The 24186-nt window shown below is 45.5% G+C and overlaps 1 protein-coding gene across 2 annotated transcripts in view; it reads right to left on the bottom strand.

The window, feature by feature from the left end:
• The window catches only part of DLGAP2 (discs, large (Drosophila) homolog-associated protein 2), a 194492-nt gene that overhangs the window by 39096 nt on the left and 131210 nt on the right, over positions 1–24186 (bottom strand). For both annotated transcript variants that reach the window (XM_011937542.1, XM_011937543.1), the window contains exon 6: positions 15–364. In XM_011937542.1, the coding sequence (XP_011792932.1) occupies positions 15–364 (350 nt within the window). The remainder of the gene's footprint in view (positions 1–14; positions 365–24186) is intronic.

The raw sequence follows: 24186 nt of genomic DNA, 5'->3' as shown, positions 1-24186 counted from the left end.
CCACGAGCGGCTACCTGAATCCCGATGGAGGAGCAGCGGCTCTTGAGGAGTTCCTCCGCCTTGGACACCAGGATGGCCTTGTCGCTGGTCCTCACGGAGCTGCTCTGGCTCTCGGGCATGTGGCGCTGGGCCGCAGCCGTCTCCAGGGCGAGGTTCATGGCCTTGTTGCTGTCCAGGCTGTCCGTGGAGTTGTAGAGGCCACGGCTGTCCTGGGGCCATGGGGACATCCTCTGTGCGCGGCTGTCCTGGTAGGCATCCTGGGTGGATTCGGTGCTGCTCTGCGCCGTCACTGAGATCAGAGGCTTGGAGGTGGTCCGAGGGGGCACCGGTGGGGGGGTTTTCTTGTAATTTGTATATGAGACAGCTGTAAGAAAAGAAAGTCCCAAGTCAACAAGCGTGTTCTCCCCCATTAGCCTCTGGTCTACCATTTCACCATGCCCACGTCCTGTGGTTGACAAAGCAAATCTGTTCCTGGACATCTAGCCTAAGACTATAGCATGAAATGTGGGGAAAGTGAGACAGCATACACGAATATACTTGTAAAAGTGCAGGATTATAAAAATACCAACAAATCCAGCAGCAGAGATACAGCTAGGCAAGATGTGTCCCCATGGGACAGCACGCAGGTGTGGCATCATTTCTACGCAGGTCACGTCATCATGGAAAACGCTCATTCTATCACGTTAGGTTCAGAAGAGAGATGGAGTCTTGCTCTGTTGCCCAGGCTGGAGTGCAGTGGCGCGATCTCGGCTCACTGCAGCCTCCGTCTCCTGTGTTCAAGCGATTCTCCTGCCTCAGCCTCCCAAGTAGCTGGGATTACAGGCACCCCCCACCACACCTGGATAACTTTTGTATTTTTAATACAGATGGGGTTTCACCATGTTGGCCAGTCTGGTCTCAAACTCCTGACCTCAGGACCTCAGATGACCCACCTGCCTCGGTCTCCCAAAGTGCTGGGATTACAGGTGTGAGCCACCACACCCAGCCCAAAGTGGATACATTTTTAAAAACCTTGCATTGGAAAGAGAATCTGAAGGCTAGAAAATGGAGGCAGGATGATCAGACGTTATTAAACCAGTTGGGTGCTGAGCTGCTCTTTTACCAGAGAAACATTCAAAATCCTGTCATCTTTTTGTTTCCTTTTGTTCCTGACTTTTCCCCCAATGTCAATCCATCCCTTAAGGAAAATTATTGAAAACTGACAATATTCAAGGCACTATTTAGGAGATTCAGAAAGTTCCCAAGACTTCTCCATCCCAAAGGCCAATAGTGCTGGGGAGAGAGCTGGGTTAGGAAATCATTTCGTCTTTCTGGGTGGGACGCGTTGGGTTACCACACATTCATCTCACCTTGGCAGGGATGAGGTCCGTTTAAACGCTTGTTTCTCATGACGCCTTTCCTGACAGTGTTTCATAGTGTTGATTTATCAAGGGTGTTAAGTGCAACATGGACACATGATCAGAGAGACGGCAGGTGGAGGTGTGAAGAGGGCTCATCGATAAAGGGGTTTCCACGTGACAGCCCTGGAGAGCAGGTGGCTGTTTTCACGTTAACCCATTTGTCATGGGACATTTACAGAAAACAGAGTCTTTATCATTCATGACATGTCTTCAGATTCTGTGGCTCTAGCCGAAGGCAGGCCGGGTGTCTGCTGCGCGCCAGAGCGAGACTGCGGACGGGGGCTCTCAGTGACCTCTCCAGTGGCAAAGCTGGCTCTGCTTTGGTTCTCTCAAGCAGAAATACTGATTCCGAAGAAGTTTTGAGTCCCAGCAACAGGGGTAGTAACAATCAAAAGCGACAGACACGCAGGAATACAGATTAAAATGTGACATCTGCCTTAGCATAATTATATTTTTCTTTGGCAAGTTTGAGGTGAGTAAAAGGTGACACTAAACAGCCTGGATTGGTTGGATTTTCCCAGCGAGGTTCACCTCGGCCGGGAATGGTGGCACGTATCAAACATCGTAACTGTGGCACTACGCGTCACAGGGAAGCGCACCAGGGAGGAAAGTAATCAGTTAGTGGCCTTCCCAGAAAATTTGAGCAAATGCATGCAAATTCATCCCCACCTTGGCTCATTATGTGTTTCATAGTTACTCTCAACGGTCTCCTGTCACCACTGTTCAAAATCACAGACCGTACTGAGTGTATTTAAGTAAAATTTAAAGAGTCTGAACAATTTCACAAAACAACTAAACCTTCCTTCCTGTATGGAATATCTTGTAAATTAAAAAAACTCATGGGGCAGGTTATGACTTATCTCCGTATCACAGGAAAATCGCATACCACATCTTCTCACTTTATAAGGTGTTTGCTACAGGCCGATGAAATGAGTTTTTAAGCTGATTTCTTTGTAAAAATGTGGTTGCATGCCACACTTTTAAAACAAACAGATTAAGAAGGAGCAGTTCACCTCCAGCATACAAAAAGAAGAATTTACTACACTCCACCTGGGAGGGCACACAGTGATTTTTCCTGGATGACTAAAGAAAGAGATTATGCTGTTTCTAAATGTGTGTGCACATGCCTGCCAGGCTGTTCTCAGAACCACTAAAATGAAAACGCGGTTTGAAGCAATTAGCTGTGCTGTGGTGGTGCAGAGATGATCACTGACTGACTTTTGTTAAGTTATAGTTAGAACTTTGTGGAAGAGTATTGTTTTTCACGGAATCAGCAAGGTTCCAGTGTCAAAGTCATTATTTAGCCTCCTGTATTCTCGGAATCCACATTTTAGGATGTAAATCCAAGTATTTAAAAAAAATTATTGCTTAAAACAACTGCTCACTGGTATTGAGTCTGTAACGTATCATCAATATCACGGTGAAACCCCACACTGATGTTTGATGACGGCATTCAGTTCAACCTGAGTGTCCATATGGTTGCTGTTACCGTATAGGCTTTCCGGAGACCACTGATAAGGAGGCTGAAGACCCCGGGCTTTCTTCCACGTTGGGCACGGATGGAAAGTGCCTGGCAAGCTTCGTTGGTGGATATAATATTGTAAGATTCACTGATTTCAGGAGGCATTTATCTAGAGCCTAAGAGCCTGGCCCCAGTGAGGTCCATAATCACACTGAAAAGGCAGCCCTGAGAACCGAGGGTGCAGCATCAGAGACTAGGGATGCCCAGAGAGAGAGACAGGTTGAAGGAAGCTTCCTGGGGGTGAACCTGGCTATGCCTTCAGGTGGATGGAGCTGCTCCGGGGAAGCGGGAGTGGGACAGGCCAGTGGACGTGGCCTGTGCCTCAATGCACCAATGCCACCACGGGAAGGGCCAGCAGACATGGCCTGTGTTGTAGACGCACCAATGCCACCTCAGGGGGCCAGGGGACACGGCCTGTCCTGTAGACGCACCAATGCTGCCACGGGAAGGGCCAGTGGGCATGGCCTGTCCTGTAGATGCACCAATGCCACCACAGGAAGGGCCAGCAGATGTGGCCTGTGTTGTAGACACACCGATGCCACCTCAGGGGCCAGGGGACACGGCCTGTCCTGTAGACGCACCAATGCTGCCACGGGAAGGGCCAGTGGGCATGGCCTGTCCTGCTGAAACGCTGATGCTGCCACATCCGCACCCACAGCCTCAGCTCTAGAAAGGCAGCCCTGGTGGAGGAGGGTTTGATATCAATGGGTCAGTTGTCATCAACAAAACCACTATTCTCTGGCATAAAGATACTGCAAACTTGACTTGGATTTCCCCAGTGGTCTGCAGGCTCCTCTGGGGCTGAACCGCTGGTCACGTTAGTGCTCTGGGGATACAGCCTGATCTCTTCTCTTCTTTACAAGTGTCGTGGAATTTTCCTCAAACTATTTACCTTCTGGCAGAACAGCAAGTGACTGTTCTGCCGTTCTCTCTTCCTCTAAATAAAAACATGTGCTGTGATGCTTGAACTCTTGTTTTGCTGTTTTCCTTTGGTGATTTAATATCTTGAGATGATTTTTACTACTCCCTGAAGTTGAGTTTCACTTACAGGATCCACAGACTCACAGGCAAGTCACAGCTGTCAGACCAAACCTCCCCTGTTAGTCAAAGTTAACCATTTCGCTCAGGGCCCAAGGGAAAGGGGGCATCTCGGTCCTTTCCTGCAAAATCTTTGGACAGGGAAGTCTCACACATTTCCTTCTGGTTCTGTTAAACTCAATCTTTCTTGCTTCAGACATGAAATGATGTCATCATGTGATCTTGGAGAAACTGTCTTCCCTTGGTCTGAGGGTGCTCTTTGGTGTCTGGCGTCTCACGAAGCGGAGATAAGCATCCAGAGAAGCTGGTGGAGATCGATGCACAGTAAGGGCACTGTCACCACCGGATCCCTGAACAGCACTGGCCGTCTCCACCATCAAAGAAGAGAAGAAAATGCAAGAAGCACCTGCATACTTGCCACCACCCCTTCATTTCTTCAGTACGAGAAAGAAAAGTCGCCTTGGAGTGTGCATGTGCATGTACACACACACACACCCACACTCACATGTGTGTACACACAGGCACACACACTGCCCCACACTCACACGTGTGTACACACAGGCACACACACTGCCCCACACTCACACGTGTACACACACACCCACGTGAACACAGACATGCACACACGTGCACAGACCACTCACAAACTCACACACTCATGTACACTCACACTTGCACATACACACGTGCACACACCCACGCTGTCACGCACTCACACATGCACTCACATGCACAAACGTACACACACGTGCACACATGCACACACACATGCACACATGCTCACACAGTCATACACACTCATACACAGCCACAGTTCACTGAGCATCCGCTCTGTGCCAGGCACTCTGTGGAGCACGTTCTATTTTGCAGTTCATTAAGCTTTGTAACAACCTTGTGGGGTAGGCAGTCTTGGCATTTCCCTATCTTGGAAGAGAAGGTGGAAGTTTGAATGGGCTTAAACCTCTTCCTGACATCAGCCCACAAGAAAAATGGTAGAACTGGGATTCAGATGGCTCTCCAGTTGTTGGTTATGAGTCTAGTTTTCTTTTTGTGACCATTTACGTAGCAGAACCTTATTTCTCATGACCTGATCTAGTATTTTCTCATTTAAGAGACGGGTCCAAGAGCGCACATTGGAATCCTTGCCCACTGCAAAATTCAATGAAAGAGGCACTTATTTCAGCAAGATTTATGGTGGTTCCAGGTTTCCTAAAAACAAAAAATCAAAATGCCTTTGGTGGAGGAAGACTTTTTAAAGATTATACCCTGACACTCCATGACCCAAATTGTTTAAAGGGACTATTAACTAATGGGCTTAAGCCAGAGTAAGAGGAGATTATATGAAATGATCTTTCAATTCCTTAAATCATAGCAAATCAATGAAAATTATTTTGGGAAAGAGGCCTTCAAATATTTGTTTATTGGCCTGATGATATATTTCCCTGGTTCACAGGAAAGGCGTGCAGGACCCACTAATTTCCACAACATCAGTTTCTCCCTCATGATCTATGGGCGGAAGACCCTTTGCAGCAGCCCCATGACCATGACCGTGTTCTTCCCCTGTGGCCTTGCTCTGGCAGAGCACCCAGGCTCGCCGTACTGTGAGGAGCGGGCTTTGCAGGAGATTCGGTTCTCTGTTTCAGCTGAGTGATGGTGATGACACTGGCTGAATTGCCCCATAGGGGTGGATGTTTATGGTTTCTTTGAAATAAACATAGAAACTGACCCTCCTAGTCTTGAAACCTGAGAAAGTTACATCTGTCTTATCTGAGTTCCTTTCTAAGGACAGCAGCCATTGGGCCTCCCAGATAGCACCATGGAGCTGCTGCAATTCACCAGATCACTGCATCTAGACAATGAGACCACAGACCCTGCATCCACCCTGACTGCCCAACTCATCTTCTGCTTCCTGGTGGCCACCTCTTCCTCACAGCTCCCTCATTTCTGTTTTCCCACACATGGTTACACTTCTTCCTTGCTATATAAACCTCTAGTTTTAATTTGCCAGGGAGATGGATTTGAGATGGATCTCTCATCTCGTTTCCTGTAGCATCTGATTAAAGCCTTTTTCCCTGGCAATACTTGCTGTCTCAGTGATTGGCTTTCTGTGCAGTGAGCAGAACTTAGACTCAGCTTCCGGCCTTTTGGCAACAGTGATGTTACTCCCTGTCTCTTCTCAATGCTCCTTCTGGCCATGTGAATACAGAAGATGCCATGGAGAACAGGTGGTCATGCATCACACAGGTCTGCAGCCCCCACCACCCTGAGGCGCAGCACCTCAGCGGGGTGAGAACCCGGGCCCAGCAGGCTGAGAATGAGAGCTCTCCTGGGGCTCCAATGTGAACAGGAAGAAAATCAGCTTGAATGGCTTTGAAAAGGATTTCTATTTAGACAACGTTTTCTTGGAAACAGCTAGCGCTCGAACACTTGTGAACTGCCAGTCACTGCTGTCTTTACATGGATCTGTCCCCTAGCCTCCCCTAACCCTTGCCAGCAGAAAGAGGTGAAGTTTCTCCCTGTCTTGTAGACAGGAAGTGGAACATTCGGGTCCCAGCAGCCTCGTTGCTGAAAGTTGAGGTATTAGCTATGGAATCACGGAGCCTTGTATTCTTCGGTGACACCATTCAAGGGGAAAAGCCCACTGTGTTATCAGAACTTCAGGTTCTCTCAAAAACGCTTGGGCCACTTAGCTAAAGGACCAAGGGAAAGTTTCAATTGATCATCTGAGGGTTTACCAACCACAGGATCTGAAATGCCATCTCTGCAGGAGGGAACAGGTGTCCTGGTAGTATATTTTTAATCCCCTAAAAATATTAATCACTTGTCCATGTGAGTCCGTTTGTTAATGACCCCATGGGAAATCCAACACATAGTTTTAATAGAAATAAATAACTGACCTGTACTGTTTAAAGAATTGGAAACACTACAGAAGTTAAAGAAACATTTAGCAATACACATAAAAACTTCCAGGCATGCAGATACCAGACTCATTTTTACATGTGAGTACAGAAGTCCAGGGGGATCTCTGTGTGAAGACCTGGGACAGGCACTTAAAATCTATTTTCAATACAGCTTTTGTCATTCTCACTTACAGTGGGCCTATATGCATATAATATAATCCCTCATGTGTTCTGAATGGGATTGTTTATAGCAGAACAATAAGTTACAAATAATAGAGCAATTATTAAGAAATTATTTTTAGGCAACTAGAAAAAGTGAAAGATCTCACTAGATTTTTCCTTTAATAAAAAGCAGCCCTCCAACCAGAGAGAAAGGTCGGGTTACACACAAAGGGAAGCCCATCAGACTAACAGCAGATCTCTCTGCAGAAACTCTACAAGCCAGAAAAGAGTGGGGGCCAATATTCAACATTCTTAAAGAAAATAATTTTCAACCCAGAATTTCATATGCAAACTAAACAAACTAAATAAGTGAAGGAGAAATAAAATCCTTTACAGACAAGCAGATGCTGAGAGATTTTTGTCACCACCAGGCCTGCCTTATAAGAGTTCCTGAAGGAAGCACTAAACATGGAAACGAAAAAACCAGTACCAGCCACTGCAAAAACATACCAAAGTAAAGACCATCGACACGATGAAGAAACTGCATCAACTAATGGGCAAAAGAACCAGGTAGCATCATAATGACAGGATCAAATTCACACATAACAATATTAACCTTAAATGTAAACAGGTTAAATGCCCCAATTAAAAGACACAGACTGGCAAACTGGATAAAGAGTCAAGACCCATCAGGGTGCTGTATTCAGGAGATCCATCTCACATGCAAAGACACACATAGGCTCAAAATAAAGGGATGGAAGAATATTAACCAAGCAAATGGAAAGCAATAAAGAGCAGGAGTTGCAATCCTAGTCTCTGATAAAACAGACTTTAAGCCAACAAAGGTCAAAAAAGACAAAGAAAGGCATTACCTAAAGGTAAAAAAATCAATGCAACAAGAAGAGCTAACTATCCTAAATATATACCCACCCAATACAGGAGCACCCAGATTCATAAAGCAAGTCCTTAGAGACCTATGAAGAGACTCAGACTTCCACACAGTAATAGTGGGCGACTTTAACACCCCACTGTCAATATTAGATCAATGAGACAGAAAATTAAGAAGGATATTCAGGGCTTGAACTCAGTTCTGGACCAAGCAGACCTAATAGACAGAAGTCTCCACCCCAAATCAATGGAATATACATTCTTCTCAGTGCCACATCATACTTACTCTAAAATTGAACACATAATTAAAAGTAAAACACACCTCAGCAAATGCAAAAGCATGGAAATCATAACAAACAGTTTCTCAGACCACAGTGCACTCAAATAGAACTCAGGATTAAGAAACTCACTCAAAACCGCACAGCTACATGGAAACTGAACAATCTGCTCCTGAATGGACTACTGGGTAAAAAACGAAATTAAGGCAGAAATAAATAAGTTCTTTGAAACCAATGCTTGAGCTGTGTCTCAGAATCTCTGGGACACAGAATTTCTGGGACACAGCTAAAGCAGTGTTTAGAGGGAAATTTATAGCATGAAACAGCCACAGAAGAAAGCAGAAGAGATCTAAAATTGACACCCTAATATCACAATTAAAAGAATTACAGTAGCAAGAGCAAACAAACTCAAAAGCTAGCAGAAGACAAGAAATAGATCAGAGCAGAACTGAAGGAGATAGAGACACAAACAACCCTTCAAAAAAAAAAAAAATCAATGAATCCAGGAAACGATCAACAAAATAGATAGACTGCTAGCCAGACTAATAAAGAAGCAAAGAGAGAAGGATCAAATAGACACAATAAAACATGATAAAGGGGATATCACCACTGATCCCACATAAGTACAAAATACGTTCGGATAATACTATAAGCACCTCTATACAAATAAACTAGGAAATCTAGAAGGAATGGATACATTCCTGGACACATACACCCTCCCATGACTAAACCAGGTGTAAGTCAAATCACTGAATAGGCCAATAACAAGTTCTGAAATTGAGGCAGTAATTAATAGCCTACCAACCAAAAAAAGCCCAGGACCAGACGGATTCATAGCCTACGTAACAAACCTGCATGTTCTGCACATGTATCCCAGAACTTAAAGTATATTAAAAAAAAAAACCAGAAAGTAGCCCCTAAACCATTTCTTCTTCTTTAAGGGAAAGCTGCCTGAGAAGACATAGGAGCTTTCATACGTAAATAGCGCAGCTGTACCTGGAAGCCAGGTACATTCATCACGGCATCTCCTGCTTGCTTTTGCTTGTCACCATGTGTGCAGGGTGTCATGGCAGCCTCCAGGGAAAACCACCTATACCGGCATCATGGCGACCAACCAGGTGGGGGGTGGAGGCCACATGTGCATAATAAAAGGGTGGGAGGGCCCGTCTTTTTGTGGGCTATGTAAAAGTAACACCTGCTCTAACCAATCCCCTGGGCCCTCTGTAAACCAATCACCACCTCCTCAAGCCTCTGTACGAAACTGATTGCATTCTGCTGTAAACGGGAGACCTTCTTTTGGGCGATCTGCTTTCTCAGCATAAGGAAGCCTTTTCTCTCTCACTTCTTTTTCTATTAAACTTTCCGCTCCTAAAATCATGTGTCCGTGTCGTAAATTCTTTCTCGCCCGTGACAAAAGAACCAGGGTATATACCCCAGACAACGAAGCTGTTTCACTTACATTTTTCTTATGTTGGCAATATTTGATTTTTATAATTTAAAAATTATCAGTTGTCCTGGTTAAATAAAAATTGCAGTACATAAAATGCTGTCGATATAGAGATTAACATTAAGAAATGATTTCTGAAACATGGAAGTATATCACTGCATCCATTCGTTCATTAGTCCATTCTTTTGACAAATATTTGCTATGCCTGTACAGCCCTGTGCGATAGAATTGTAAATTCCTACATGGCTTATTAAAGTTCAAATTGGAGGCTGGGAAACAATAGTAAAGAAAGAATTTAAAATGATCATTTGATCACATCAACTTGCTGCTACAGATTAAAATCAATGAATGAAAGCATTTTACACATTACAGAAAAACATCCAGCCATTCAGTTGGATGGTGTGGGTGATAATACTCGTCTTAATTCTGTTTCCGTGAATGCACGCTTAGCATGCGGTTATCAGAACTAATCCTTATGAGCTATAGGCTGTGTTATCTATCACTTTCTATACATATGTCCAACATTAAATATATTTGAAAATTTGAAATTTAAGTTAGCTATGTAATTCTAATCCACGTCCTCAGAAAGAAGATGAATCAAGACAGAGACAGAGATTACTAAACAGTCACATGGGATTATATAAGTGATCAAATATGTATTTTGCAATTAGAAGAAGAAATGATTGTTTAATAACTGAAAGTTTCTGAAGACCTGACCTGACTACTCTCTTTAAAATAATTACCAATTCCTCCCATGAGCGTCTGTTTGGTTTGAAAAGCCTAGCATTGGTTTCTTTTACCATGTAAACAACACTATAAAATCCCTGATGTTTTTTTAAGTGTCTTCCAAATTACAGGGAAATAGATGAAAATATACCCGGGCTTTGTAATTCAACGACTGAACTGGTTTGGATTTTGTTGGTTTCACAGGGATCGCATACGTTGGTGTCACCCCGCGAATGATGGGGTTGTGGTCAGAGGGAACTGTGTAAAATGCCTTGCCTCTTGAGTACTCTGAGGCCAATGGAATGACTTCGGGCATGAAGAAAAGGTTAAGTACACGACTTAGGATGGACCATGCATATAGTACGTTTTAGGAAGATTTCCACAAAAATTGCATGAAGCGAAGCGTGTTGATGCTCAAAGGAAATGTATTCGGGTGGATGTGTCCCTCCCTGTTAGAGCTGAATAAATGGGGCAGGGAAGAGGTGTGTAAAAACTGACCTTCCTCAGATGTATCTGGAATTGAGCCCATCTCATTTGCTAACCCTTTCTGAAGAAATTGGTCAAATTTCTGGAATCAAAAGGACTGTCAGAAGGGGAGATGGCAGAATTGATAAATACACAGTGGGGGCTGCAGTGTTGGCAGAGTGAAGGAGGGGGAGACTGCTACCCACGGAAAATGCCCACATTCTTAGGTTTACCGCAATTGTGTCAGAAAGCCTCCTTTCTAGACTGCCCTGCCCAATAGCTTAGCCATTAGCCACAACAAATGGCCCAAACTGTTTTTTTTTTTTTTTTTTTTTTTGAGACAGAGTCTTGCTCTGTCTCCTAGGCTGGAGTGCAGTGGCACGATCTCAGCTCACTGAAATCTTCACCTTCCAGGTTCAAACAATTCTGCCTCAGTCTCCCAAGTAGCTGGGATTACAGGTGCCCAGCACCATGTCCGGCTAATTTTTTTTTTTTATTTTTTAAGTAGAGATGGGGTTTCACCATGTTGGACAGGCTGGTCTTGAACTCCCAACCTCAGCTCGGCCTCCCAAAGTGCTGGGATTATAGATGTGAGCTGCTGCACCTGGCCTCCAAGCTTCTAACATTTCTGAATACCTAAAATACCATTACACTTGGGTTCCTCTGCGGCACACGCTGTGTGTCCACTGCTCATAGTCAGGTGTGGCCAGCGGCTACCGCACCGACCTGCCTCAGCGTGGAACATCTTCTCATCATGACAGCTGTGCTGGCAGCCGTGTCTAGGACATGTCCTGTGTGAAAAGGCCGTGTCTGGACATAGTTCCCCGAGTGTTCTAACAGAGCACATGAAGCAGAGGACTCTGATCATGAAGGTTCTCCTTCAGGTCTTCAGTGTTGGGTTAGACAGCTTCGTGGAGGAGATTTTGGACCAACACATTTTACTGGAAAGAAGCTTATGTGAATGAGATGAAAGAAACTGCGCCACAACCCTCACGTTACACGGCTTTGAGGAATTGCAAATGTGAATCCATCATCGCTTTAAACACGTGTTTAATTATCCTTCTGCACCTGGAATTCTGGACATCACTTCTGAATTCAATCCCTGAAAGTCATTTGCAAGCCAAGCGGGAATTTGAAAATTAGCATTCCATCGTATAAAGCACAAATACGTAATCAAGATAAAATGCACTTTGAAGGACAAGCATTGCCATTCTATTCGAATGCAGCAGCCACACTGGAATTCACTGCACTCTCTTAATTAGAACTTCAAGGATGAGAGCATAAAAGGAATTACAGTCATCAAGCCCATGAATGTCTGAATGAGAGAATGAATATTGGACAAACTAAACTTCTAAGGCAGAAGACTCAACATAGAGGATTAAAGCCATTTTGACACTTTAATTAATGTTAGTCACAAAACAGAAGTATACATCAGACGGGACACAGAAGTCACATCCCACAAGCATACACACAATGGTTTTCCTGAAGTTACAAGAAATTATGTGGGCCCCCCAAGTTCTGGGGCAACGTTGATAGGTTAGCCACAAAGATGTCTATTTTGAATGTGTTAATTAGCAAGGAATTATAGTCTAACCAGCATTTAACATCTTGTAGACAGTAAAATGAAGTGATGACAGCTGCTTTGCTGTTCGAGACACTTCCTGTTTCCATTTAAAAGGTTTGAACAACACATCACACAGTGAGAACTTGTATTTTCTGAAGAATACTGAGAACGAATCAACTTTTAGTGAACTGAAGAGTCACATGTTTCCAAGTACAGAATTTTGAATGTTCAAAGGGCCAGGTAACAAAACTAAAGGATAACCCAGAAAAGGAATCCATCACCAGTGATGGCACACACTGACTCTTAGGATGATTTGACATCAACACACAAAAAAAGAAACATATCAGCAACATAGTTTGGTTCCTTCCCAATCCAATTGATCAGCAGGACACAATTATGTTCCAATTATTATTATTATTATTATTATTATTATTTTGAGACGGAGTTTCACTCTTGTCACCCAGGCTGGAGTGCAATGGCACGATCTCGGCTCACTGCAACCTCCGCCTCCCGGGTTCTAGTGATTCTCCTGACTTAGCCTCCTAAGTAGCTGCTAGTACAGGCACCCACCACCATGCCCACCTAATTTTGTATTTTTAGTAGAGATGGGGTTTTACCATGTTGGCCAGACTGGTCTCGAACTCCCAACCTCAGGTGATCTGCCTGCCTCTGCCTCCCAAAGTGCTGAGATTACAGGCGTGAGCCACTGTGCCTGGCCATGTTCCAATTCTTTAAGAATGCAAAACTTTTTAGATGAAAACATGTTTGAAAGGAATAATTTTTCCAGTGGAAAAATGGAAAGACCAAGAACTGGAGGATGCTGGTGAGCCTGTGTTTTGAAATGCTGTGAACTGTACAGGAGGCAGCATTTGTTACACACTTGCACAGTCAGTGTGTCTCTCCGTGTGTGCATGTGTGTACATGGGACACCTAATTGTGAATGACGTCTATGCTGAAGTTGTATCAGAATGAAATCTTTCCAACAAGATTTAGAGGGAGGCCTAATTCTGTAGGTGGTATTGCATTTAATGATGTAAGCATTTATTTTTACCATGCACATGGCAAATAGTGAGTGCACAGACATTGATCCATCAGCTAATATACCTGAAGTTACTAATGTCTCTCTTTCTATTTATTTATTTATTTATTTTTTGAGACGGAGTCTCGCTCTGTTGCCCAGGCTGGAGTGAGTGGCACGATCTCAGCTCACTGCAAGCTCTGCCTCCCGGGTTCCCGCCATTCTCCTGCCTCAGCCCCCCGAGTAGCTGGGACTACAGGCACCGCCACCTCGCCTGGCTAGTTTTTTGTATTTTTTTTTAGTAGAGACGGGGTTTCACCGTGTTAGCCAGGATGGTCTCGATCTCCTGACCTTGTGATCCGCCCGTCTCGGCCTCCCAAAGTGCTGGGATTACAGGCTTGAGCCACCGCGCCCGGCCTAATGTCTCTCTTTCTAAAGAAAAGGAAGTGACCTTCAATTAAAAAATTAATAAAACAGTAAAGCAAAGACAACTGGCAAGAGTCAAGACCGTGCTTACCTCTGACTTACACTTCAGAGTCAAATGAATAGATCCTAAACCATGTCAACGTCTCAGGTGAAGCTTGATCAGAAGGTTGGAAGGCCCCCAACCCACACTGTGGACGTCCTAATCTCAATCTTAAGGTGACCCTAATGGAGAAGGAAATACAGGAATCCGCCCCTGCAGTTCACAGCCCACGCATCTTGACTGGCCTCTGCCCACACCTCTGAGAGGTGAACCCATCACAGGGCCGCCGTTGGTCCTGCCAGTAAATCAGGGCTCCTTGGATTAGAGTTGCTCTGTCCATCTCCAGAGCCTATGTGGATCAGTAAGCATCAGTTTGAGCTAGCTGAGCCTGAACGACTCCTGTGGCCAGGAAGCAGCCTCCAGAGAGTGGGGGTGTGGGTGGCCATGGGATACCCGGGCTCGGTTCTGGCCCCACCGCAGGAAGCCCTATGACCCCAGGCACCCGCAGCCTCCCTGTGAGAGGGGTGAGGATTGTTGGCCCCCCGCCCCACCTGCAGGGCCAGCACTAAGAACGAACACGATGCCAGTGTCTCCAGGCCTGGCAGCATCTGTGTGGTGAGGATTGTCAGCTCCCTACCCCACCCGCAGGGGCAGCACTAAGAACCAATGTGATGCCACAGTGTCTCCAGGCCCGGCAACATCTGTGTAGTGGGCATTGTGGGCTCCCTACCCCACCCACAGGGCCAGCACCAAGAACCAACGCGACGCCAGTGTCTCCAGGCCTGGCAGGATCTGGGCACTCCTTCTTCATTCTAATCGACGAAATAGATGTGTTTCAAATCCCCCATTTACAGTGGTACCCTGAAAATGAAGAGCTTCTAACAAAACAGAGAAATGCTCACGACAGTCCTCTGGGTCACCAGGAAATCGCAACTCTCATGGGCCCAAGGCAGAGGGCATATGGACTACAGAGGTTGGCATGACAATTGCACAATGAATTATCTATGGCACAGCCTTGAGACACGAACGCTGACGGGATGATACACAGATGAAGGAGGCAATTTGCTTTGCTTTTCAGAAACGGCTCATAACATTTTGGTTCGCCAGCTGGTCTCATTACTGTCTGTCTCGCATGTTATTCTTTATTTTAAAATAAAGATCTGACCCTGACTTCAAGAGTGACAGAAACAGATGATGCAAATTCCATAATGAATGAAAAGAAGTTCTACATAAGTGCACAGAAAGGACTGATTTATCCATGTACATGTCCCCAAAAATCTATGGACCGCCTACCACGTCCCAGGTGCTGCTGACCTGACAGAATGTTTTATCAAAAAATCTATGGACCGCCTACCACTTCCCAGGTGTTGTTGACCTGACAAAATTCTCTACCTTGTCTCTGCCCTCCTGGAAACTCAGAAATATCACTCACAAGATGAAGGTCATTTGCAAGTGGGCAGGAGTGCTAACATAGCAGTTCATAGAGAGAGAGAATCCTTCTTATTCATTCATTTGTGCCTTGTTTTCACTAAATAAATCAACAAACATTTGTATCTACTATGTGCCAAGCTCTGTTCTAGGCACAGGAATTCAGCAGCAAGGAAAACACAGACCCCGTGGAGCTTATATTCTAGCCGGAGGAGAGACTCACAGTGAACAGAACAAATTACTAAAATATACATAACAGGATGAGGAACGTGATGGGCTCACACAGACTCCAGGAGGATTGTCATTAGCATCTGTAGGTAAGAACCTTGGTGTGCATAAAACCCAATCTCCTTTGCTGCCCACACCAAGGGTCGGACGTAATATTTCCTTAGCACCAGGTTTATGGAATTACTTAAAAAAGGAAAGAAACACAAATATCTCTCAATTCTACACCTGCATGTTAAGGAGTGTATGACCAGAAAAAAACAACTTAATTCTCAAGGAAAAAGAGAAGGACTCACTGGGCAAATGGGGCTTGCAGAAACGAGCTGTGTGGGTGCCTGGGGCAGGCTACCTTCCTGGCCTGGGTCTGACAAGGCTCTGAGTGCTGCCTCACGCAAAGGCTGGCTGGCGCTGAGGAACGTCTGGCCAGAGGTGCAGGAGGTGGCTTGCCTCAGGTAGTCACACACAAGACTGTGTCCCTCCATCACTTTGTGTGGGGTTTTTTTGTTTTTTTTTTTAAACTTTTCAAATTTTCTTCTGATGAGCACAGATCCAGATGGAGAATAAAATCAGCTTTTCTGCTGCCTGGCAGTTGCCTTGTAAGTCAGACAACTTCCCCTGTTATTTCACATGGGGAGGGCTACACGGCCTGTGGTGGTTCTGTGAATGCAGAGAACAGAGCTGGGGGCTTAAGCAGCTGCAGCTGGGGGCCAGAGAGGAGCCCAGCAGGAGTGGAGTGGCCATGGCGGGGCATCTTCCAGAAGGATGGACACGCCAGCCGCCATGCGCTGGAGCCACGCCTGCTGCCCCCACTTTGGAGAAGTAGCTCAGTTGGGGTTCTCAGCCTATGTTGTATGCCAGGAACTTCCAGTCTCTTGGTGATGGGGGAGGTAACTAGGGGAGTTGGATCCCTCCCATGCCCTCCCCACCACGCGCTGGCGCCACAGCAGAGACCTGCTCTCTGCAGGAAACTCAGAATTTGGAACTTGCAAGTGGATGTGACCGTAGCTGCTGACGGGGCCAGTGCTTCATTCGGCTGGGCTCAGGGCACCCGGTGAAGACGGGCCACACAGAACACACAGAATCTAGTGGGTCAATATTTCCAGCCACATACGGGTATGGCTCTTGCTTCAATCCTGGCCCTTCTGCTGCGAGGCAGAGGTGGGGAGGAAGAAATATGGTATCTGAATGTTTGTGAAGAATCGGTAAACCTGTTTATCTTCAGAACGTGGACCCTGGACGGTATGTTTGAGAAAGTGAATACATGTATCTGTTAGCAAAATTCCCCAAATTATTCCCCATGTAGTCCCCAAATTCCGCTGAGCAGGGGTTTTCTTGGTGGTGGATGCTGGAGGCAGAGATGGGAAGCAGCAGCAATGGCAGGAATGTCTGTACCATCCTCTCAACCCTGCTCTGACAACTGTCACCCAAGCTTCTATCTCTCCACTCCTCCCATCTCTGCTCCAGCAACTGTCACCCAAGCTTCTATCTCTACTCTCCTCCCATCTCTGCTCCAGCAACTGTCACCCAAGCTTCTATCTCTCCACTCCTCCCATCTCTGCTCCAGCAACTGTCACCCAAGCTTCTATCTCTACTCTCCTCCCATCTCTGCTCCAGCAACTGTCACCCAAGCTTCTATCTCTACTCTCCTCCCATCTCTGCTCCAGCAACTGTCACCCAAGCTTCCGTCTTCTCGGTCAAGAAATGCAGATGCACATTCTGAGGATCTTTTGAAAAACACCCAGTATCTTTCTCTGGAATAGCCGACAATGTCACATAATTCATTTCTGTTAAGTGCTATCTGCCAGATAACACAGGTGTTTTAGAATACCCTCACAGATAAAACCTCCGTCCACAGAATAAGTGTGTGGGAGACCATTCCTGTGCCTTATAATTAAACCATGATCTAAGCTTATGCTGTCATATTCAGAAGAGACAGGAATTTTGACTATTTTATGAATCATAGAACAGTTTGTAGTCATTCAACACCGATCAGAAGAGGGAACAAAAGTTTTTGAACATGATTATCCTTTTATGTATACGGAGCTTCTAAATCTATTTTCAATTCTGTTTCCTTTCCTTTTATAAAGCATCTCTCCATTATCTTATACACATCAGGCACTAAACACATATTTGTGAGTTTATTCAGTTGACTGTGTGATTGATCGAAATGGTTGTAAAGTAATGACCTGCTGTAAACCAATAAACGGATACAAGAAATACTCGTTTTTATTACAGAAAGAGATTAGGAGCGTATCCTGCCACTGTGAAGAATTGGAAATGTAACCTGCCCCCATATTAAAAGTGTGGGTACCTTTCCTCCAGAAGTTCCATGAATCTGCAGTTGCCTGTATCAACCATGATCTTGTGGTTGCCTTAGCTAATCAATCTTTCTCTTTTTCTTTATCTTCCTTATACTCATGGTAACATTTGATATGATCCATCATTCCATTCTTTATCTCTTTCCTTCTTGGCTTCCAAAACCGAATGAATAAATACATAAATAAATAAATAAATAAACAGAGATATAAATATTCCCCATGATGAATCCACTGGGATTTTCAAAGCTTTCCCATGATTTACGTTTAAAAAGCACAGCACGATCCTCTATCTTAATGGCTATGTTAGGATGAAATAAATTCAGTGTAATTAAATATTTTAAAAAGGAGTATTTTTCCTACATTCACAGATGTTTCCTTCCTATATAACTATTTCCTTACTATATTTTATTGCCACCTTCTATGTCATTTGAAAATATCAGTAGTAGTGATACAAATCTCACCACCCAAGTACCTAAAACCATAACCAAACTTGCCAGTTAAGTTTCTAGCACTCTACATTTTTGGTGTTTGCAAAAGGGTTCAAAGATTAATTCAGAGTAATCATTCTCATTTAATCTCTTGCTTTAATTTTAGGGACATTAAAATGGCCTAAACAAATTCCATTTAGCCTAACACCACTGCTGAAAATATAAACAGCTAGCAATAACTAGACACTGGGTATTGAGTAGTTCTGGTAGCTTTGAAAAGCAAAAAGAATTCAGTGGTTGGGTTTTTCCTTCAGTTTAAAAATATTTTTGATATATAGCGTTGGCTTTTGGACATCTTAAGTTTTAGGTAAAGGCAGTTATTCAAATTCAATGTATATACCTGAATAATTTTTACTTTTCTGGAGAATAAAATTGAATTTTGAAGGGTCACAGGCAATGATTTTTCGGGCGCCTCCACACCTCTCCCCAGGCGTGTGTTCAGACGCCATCCAAGGATGACCGCATGCTGGCTGTTGTTCCGGGAAATGCCTGCACTCCACTCACGTTGCAGAATGAACCTCTGTGATAGGATTTGTATGTTTTTCCCCACAGTTCTTCCCATTGCAAGTGAGATCAGCGGTTCTTCTTTTCAGAGATTTCTATGGGAGGAAGTCAACCCCAGGATGTCCTCTCCATTGGCAAAGATCACCTTGACTTTCACAAAAGCCTGTACTCAGTAGAGACGTGACTGAGGGGACCAGGGGCTCAGGGAGAGGAGGGAAGAGGTTGGAAGCCAGAAATGATGACAACCATAGAAGGGGAGCTGTGGGTCCCTGAGCAGCTACAGAACACGGCCCCTGTCCTGATCATGCCCCAGGGAAGACCTGCAGACTTGATGGAATCCTGCATGCAGAAAGGGACCCAGGGATCTCAGGACAGTGGGAGGGGACCAATGGCCTATGACCAGGAGGCTTCCCAGATGCCTCCAAACCTCCTGGGAGTCCTGGCCTTGGTATTGCCCTGGGTTTAACCTGAAATGACAGGCTGAATTTCACAGGACACCAAGCAGGAGGTGTGGGAACTCAGAATGGAAATTAAGTTGATTAAAAAAAAAATTATTTCTTGCACATGTCGGTTATGGATAATTGAATCATGTCCACATAGAACATCTGATAAGGATGCATGGGTGCCCCTGAATAAGTATTGTCCTCAGAAAGGAATTCTACAGGAAAAGGCTCCAGTCGATGCCAAGGCTAACAGCCGAGCACAGTGGAGTTTAAAATTTAAACATCGAGGTCCTCTAAGTTAGGACAAACTCTCAATAGAAAGGGAATTAAAGATCTTATCAACTGTAAATCTTCAAATCACTCACTCATACGTTCAACCCATATTTATTGAGCCTGGTCTGGCATGGTACGTGGCACAGGTTAAACTCATCTGACATCGCCACAGGGGCCTTGAGCGTGGTAGTGACATGAAATGTATAAAAGACGACTGATGTCTGTGACCGTGGGTTTGTGGCTTGTCTGGGGGCAGGATGAGGGATTCGTGCCTTTATAAAGGGATCCCAGGGAGTTTCCTCACGCTTTTTCCACCATGTGAGGATGCAGGGAAAAGTTGCTCCTATGAACAAGGAGGCTGCCCATGCTGGACACCCTGACCCCAGACTTCCAGCCTCCATAACCGTGAGAGATAAATCTGTGGGGTTCATAAGCCAGGCTATGATGCTTCCTTGCAGCAGCCGGCGTGGAATGAGACAGAGACCTGGCAGGGGACTGGCAGCTCCTGCAGCCTCAGGTATGGGGAGGGTGGTGTTTCCAGACCATTGCAAGAACCCTTCAGGGATGATGAACTATCTTGATGCTGCTATGAGTATGAATCTCATAGGAATGTGTTCTGCTGTCTGCATTCATAACATAAGTAAATTGTAAATTCAAGTTAGTAAAAGCTAGTGAAGACAAAGACGCACTTTTTATCCCATCCAGAGAACTGTCCGGCGTTATTCCGAATAGCATCGCCTCAGGCCCCCACCACCAATGGCAAACATCACCTAACCATCTGCAAACTGAACGGGAAAGACAAGGCTGGGACATGGAGTGTCGGGAGCAAGATGCCTACTTCCCTTTCATTTCCGTGTGATGCTTCAAAGGAAAAAGACCTTTTTAAGGTGAATTCTCTGGGATCTAGGACTACCTATCAGGAAGCAATTTTGAAAAATGTCCTATTAAATCATCTCAATGACTCTTGGAACCCACGAAGCAAAGGAAGAAAATTTCAAGTTATAAAGTAACAAATAGGCCAGGCGCGGTGGCTCATGCCTGTAATCCTAGCACTTTGGGAGGCTGAGGCGGGCAGATCACAAGGTCAGGAGATGGAGACCATCCTGGCTAACACAGTGAAACCCCGTCTCTACTAAAAATACAAAAAAAATTAGCTGGGTGTGGTGGCAGGTGCCTGTAGTCCCAGCTACTTGGGAGGCCGAGGCAGGAGAATGGTGTGAACCTGGGAGGAGGAGCTTGCAGGAGCCGAGATCGCACCACTGCACTCCAGCCTGGGTGACAGAGCGAGACTCCGTCTCAATTAAAAAAAAAAAAAAAAAGTAACAAATAAATTACAACTTTTTACTGTAATATATAGTATCTATAAGATTATTGTCTGGGTAATCAATAAACCCAAAATGTATACATACGACTTCATGATCACATTTTAAAAATTTCAAATATTACTCCATATAATCCATATTTTGCATCATTACAGGAAAGAAATAAATACACAGATGCTCCTCAACTTGCAATGGGATTATGTCCCGACAAACCCATCATATGCTAAAAACATCATAAGTGGGAAATACATTTAACCCACCAAACATCATAATTTAGGCTAGCCTACCCTAAATGAGCTCAGAACACTGACACTGGCCTGCAGTTGGTCAACATCATCTCGATTAATGCCTGTTTTATCATGTGTTGACTATCTCCACAAATTCATGGAACAGTATACTGAAAGTGAAAAACAGAATGGTTGTGTGTGCACTCAGAGTATGGTTCCTACAGAATGTGGGTGGTTTTCATGCTATTATAAGGTTGAAAAATTGTAAGTCTAACCATCGTTAAGTCAGGGATGGTCTGTACTAATGTTGAATGATTTTCATTCATTCATTCATTCATTCATTCGAGGCACGGTCTTGCTCCGTCACCCAGGCTAGAGTGCAGTGGTGCAACCAGGGCTTTCTCTAACCTGGAATGCCTGGCCTCAAGTGACCCTTCCAAAGTGCTGGCACTACAGGCGTGAGCCACTGCGCCCTGCAAGCAATTTCATTTAAAAGCATCGCTCTAGTTTTCTACCCTAGGAGGGCAAAAGTATTTTTTTCTCAGTGTTTTCAGAATGTTTTTAATTTTATGAATCTAAATAATTTGTTTTTAATGTAATGCTTTTTAAATGAACATCCTGTTAGAATAAAAACCACGGTGTCAATACATTTTCAATATATTGATGAGACAATGTAACGACAAGCAAATAATAAACACAATTTTCTACCATGGGAAGGAGAAGAGGCCGTGCTTCGTGCAGACACGGATCAGATCAGAAGCACGTGGTGCCGCTTCCTTGAAGAAATGATTTCTGAGCTGGGGCTTAAAGCACAGCTAGGACTCAGGCAGAAACTCAAGGAAGAAATTCTGGGCTGACGAGCAGCAGCCGTAGAGGCGTGGAGGTGCGAGACTTTCTGGAAGGGTGGCCAGGAGGGGTGGGAGTGAGAGGGCAGCCGGGCCGCCTGGCGGGGTTGGGTCACTGGGGTTTGCGACCCCACAGAGGATGGCAGCCTTCACTCCTCCGGCTCTTGCACGGAGCCAAGACAGGGCTTTTGGTTGGGCGGGGTTAGGGTCAGGCTGCATTTTTAGCAAGAATGTCCTGGAGGCAGGATAGAGAGTGGGTGGGAAGTCCCACCAGGCCCCTTGGAGGCTGAGCAGGCACCCCCCCCAGGTGAGCACTGACAATAGTTTCAGCCCTGAGGGGTGACACAGGTGAGGACCAGTGGGTTTGAGGGGTGACACATGTGAGGGCCGGCGGGTTTGAGGGGTGACAGGTGAGGGCTGGTGAGTTCGAGGGGTGTAGGAGGCAGATCCAACAGTACTTCCATCTCCACGATATCTGAAAACCTGAAATGACTCATTCATTCACCTCCTGACTTATGCAAACATCAATTATTTATTTCGGCCATTATTTTTCTGGGTGATAAGATGTTAAATGACCAATGAGAAATCCTTTCTTACAGTAACCGTTACTCTTAGGACAATGATACGGAAGTCCTCACTGGACTTCTGACTCCATCCCCATACACATGTCCCTCCAACTGTACCCCTACTTTAGGGAGGAGATGGAGCCACAGGACAGATGCACCCCTACTTTAGGGAGGAGATGGAGCCACAGGACAGATGCAGATCACTGTCAACTGCAAGAGTCCTGGACTATGAGTCAGGAATGCATGGCTCTAGTTTCATTCCTATTACGACTAATTGGTCTAGACAAGTTCACTTGTCCAATGACAGCCTCATCTTGAAATCTCATTGCCTGGGAGATCATCCCAGCATTCATGTTGTAATTCCAGTCTAAGTACGTAGACAGGAGGATTGTATAAGAGAAGGACACAAATTACTTGAAAACGGTGGCTTTGAAGGGAAGAGCGGGCTACACACTTGGGAAAAATCTTTATGAACACATTTGTTCTCACCCGAGCATTTCTGGCTTACACGTGAGCTCCTGACCCAGACGCACGATTGTTCTGCATCACACTCGCCTTCTGCAAACCGGGAGGCATGTGATTCGTCTGCCATGTCTGTTCTAGAGAAAGGTGTCAAGTATTTTACCTTTGGAAACCCTTACCGGGAGCTGGCTCCGCTCCTTCTCTACAGCACAGACCAGGGGCTCCTGTCCTAACTCTGACACCCGACCCCTCCCCGTGCCCCCCAGGGCTTCTCCTTCCCCACAGCCAGAAGAGGTTGGGTCTCCCTCCTCTGTTCAGAGACTGTGCTCTGCCACGGCTTCTCCCATCAGTCCCCAGGGCCGGCTGGCTTTCATCCACTCATCCTGTGTGCTTAGCACACAACAGATAAAGTACATAAAGCTTTGGCTGTAGTTCAAAGAAATCAAAGGCAATGAAAATCACAAAGATTAGTTTTCATCTTTTAGGTATCTGGGCTGCATTTCATCATTTCCTGTAAAACACAAGTCTGGATGCAGAGGGGAGGCCACGTGAGACTTTCACCTGTGCCTGCTTTTAGCGTTGGATGATCTTGGTGCCGTGCTCAGGCCCGTGACGGGGTCTCATGCCCGAGTCCCGGGTACACGCCTCTGAACCTCGGACACAGGGATGGGGTCTTCATGATGCACACCCTGGGCTTTAGTTTGCAACGTGGAGCGTTTGCTGAAGGGTTCTTGGGCTTCATGGAAGCCATCGTGTTTGGCAGTTTCTGAGACGTTCTAATGGGGACCATGACAACCAGAGGCACATCCTGAGCGGCTGGGAAGACGTTCACATTCCCTGGGACATTTCGGACCAACTCCCACACGATAGCGTCATGCCAGGTTTCTGGAATTTGGCCTATGCTGCGCTATGGAGTTGGAGATATGAGGTCGGCAGCAGGTCTGACGCCGAGGACCCACGGGGCAGCACGCCTGGGCTTCCCTTCAGCAGCAGGTCTGATGCCGAGGACCCACGGGGCAGCACGCCGGGCTTTCCAGGGTGGACTCTGAGCCTGCACACAGCATCCATCAGCCCCAGCCAGATCTGGCTCCTCTTCATCAGGATCAACCTGGACTTATTACAAGGATTAGTGTAATACTCCTGGAAGAGAAATGGGTTCCCCATGGGTCAGTGTCTGGAGGATGTCACCATTTATACTTGGCTCGGTTCCA

This window comes from Colobus angolensis, unplaced genomic scaffold, assembly GCF_000951035.1.
Source record: "Colobus angolensis palliatus isolate OR3802 unplaced genomic scaffold, Cang.pa_1.0 Scaffold165, whole genome shotgun sequence".
Lineage (NCBI taxonomy): Eukaryota > Metazoa > Chordata > Mammalia > Primates > Cercopithecidae > Colobus > Colobus angolensis.
This window is presented reverse-complemented; position numbering and strand designations above follow the sequence as displayed.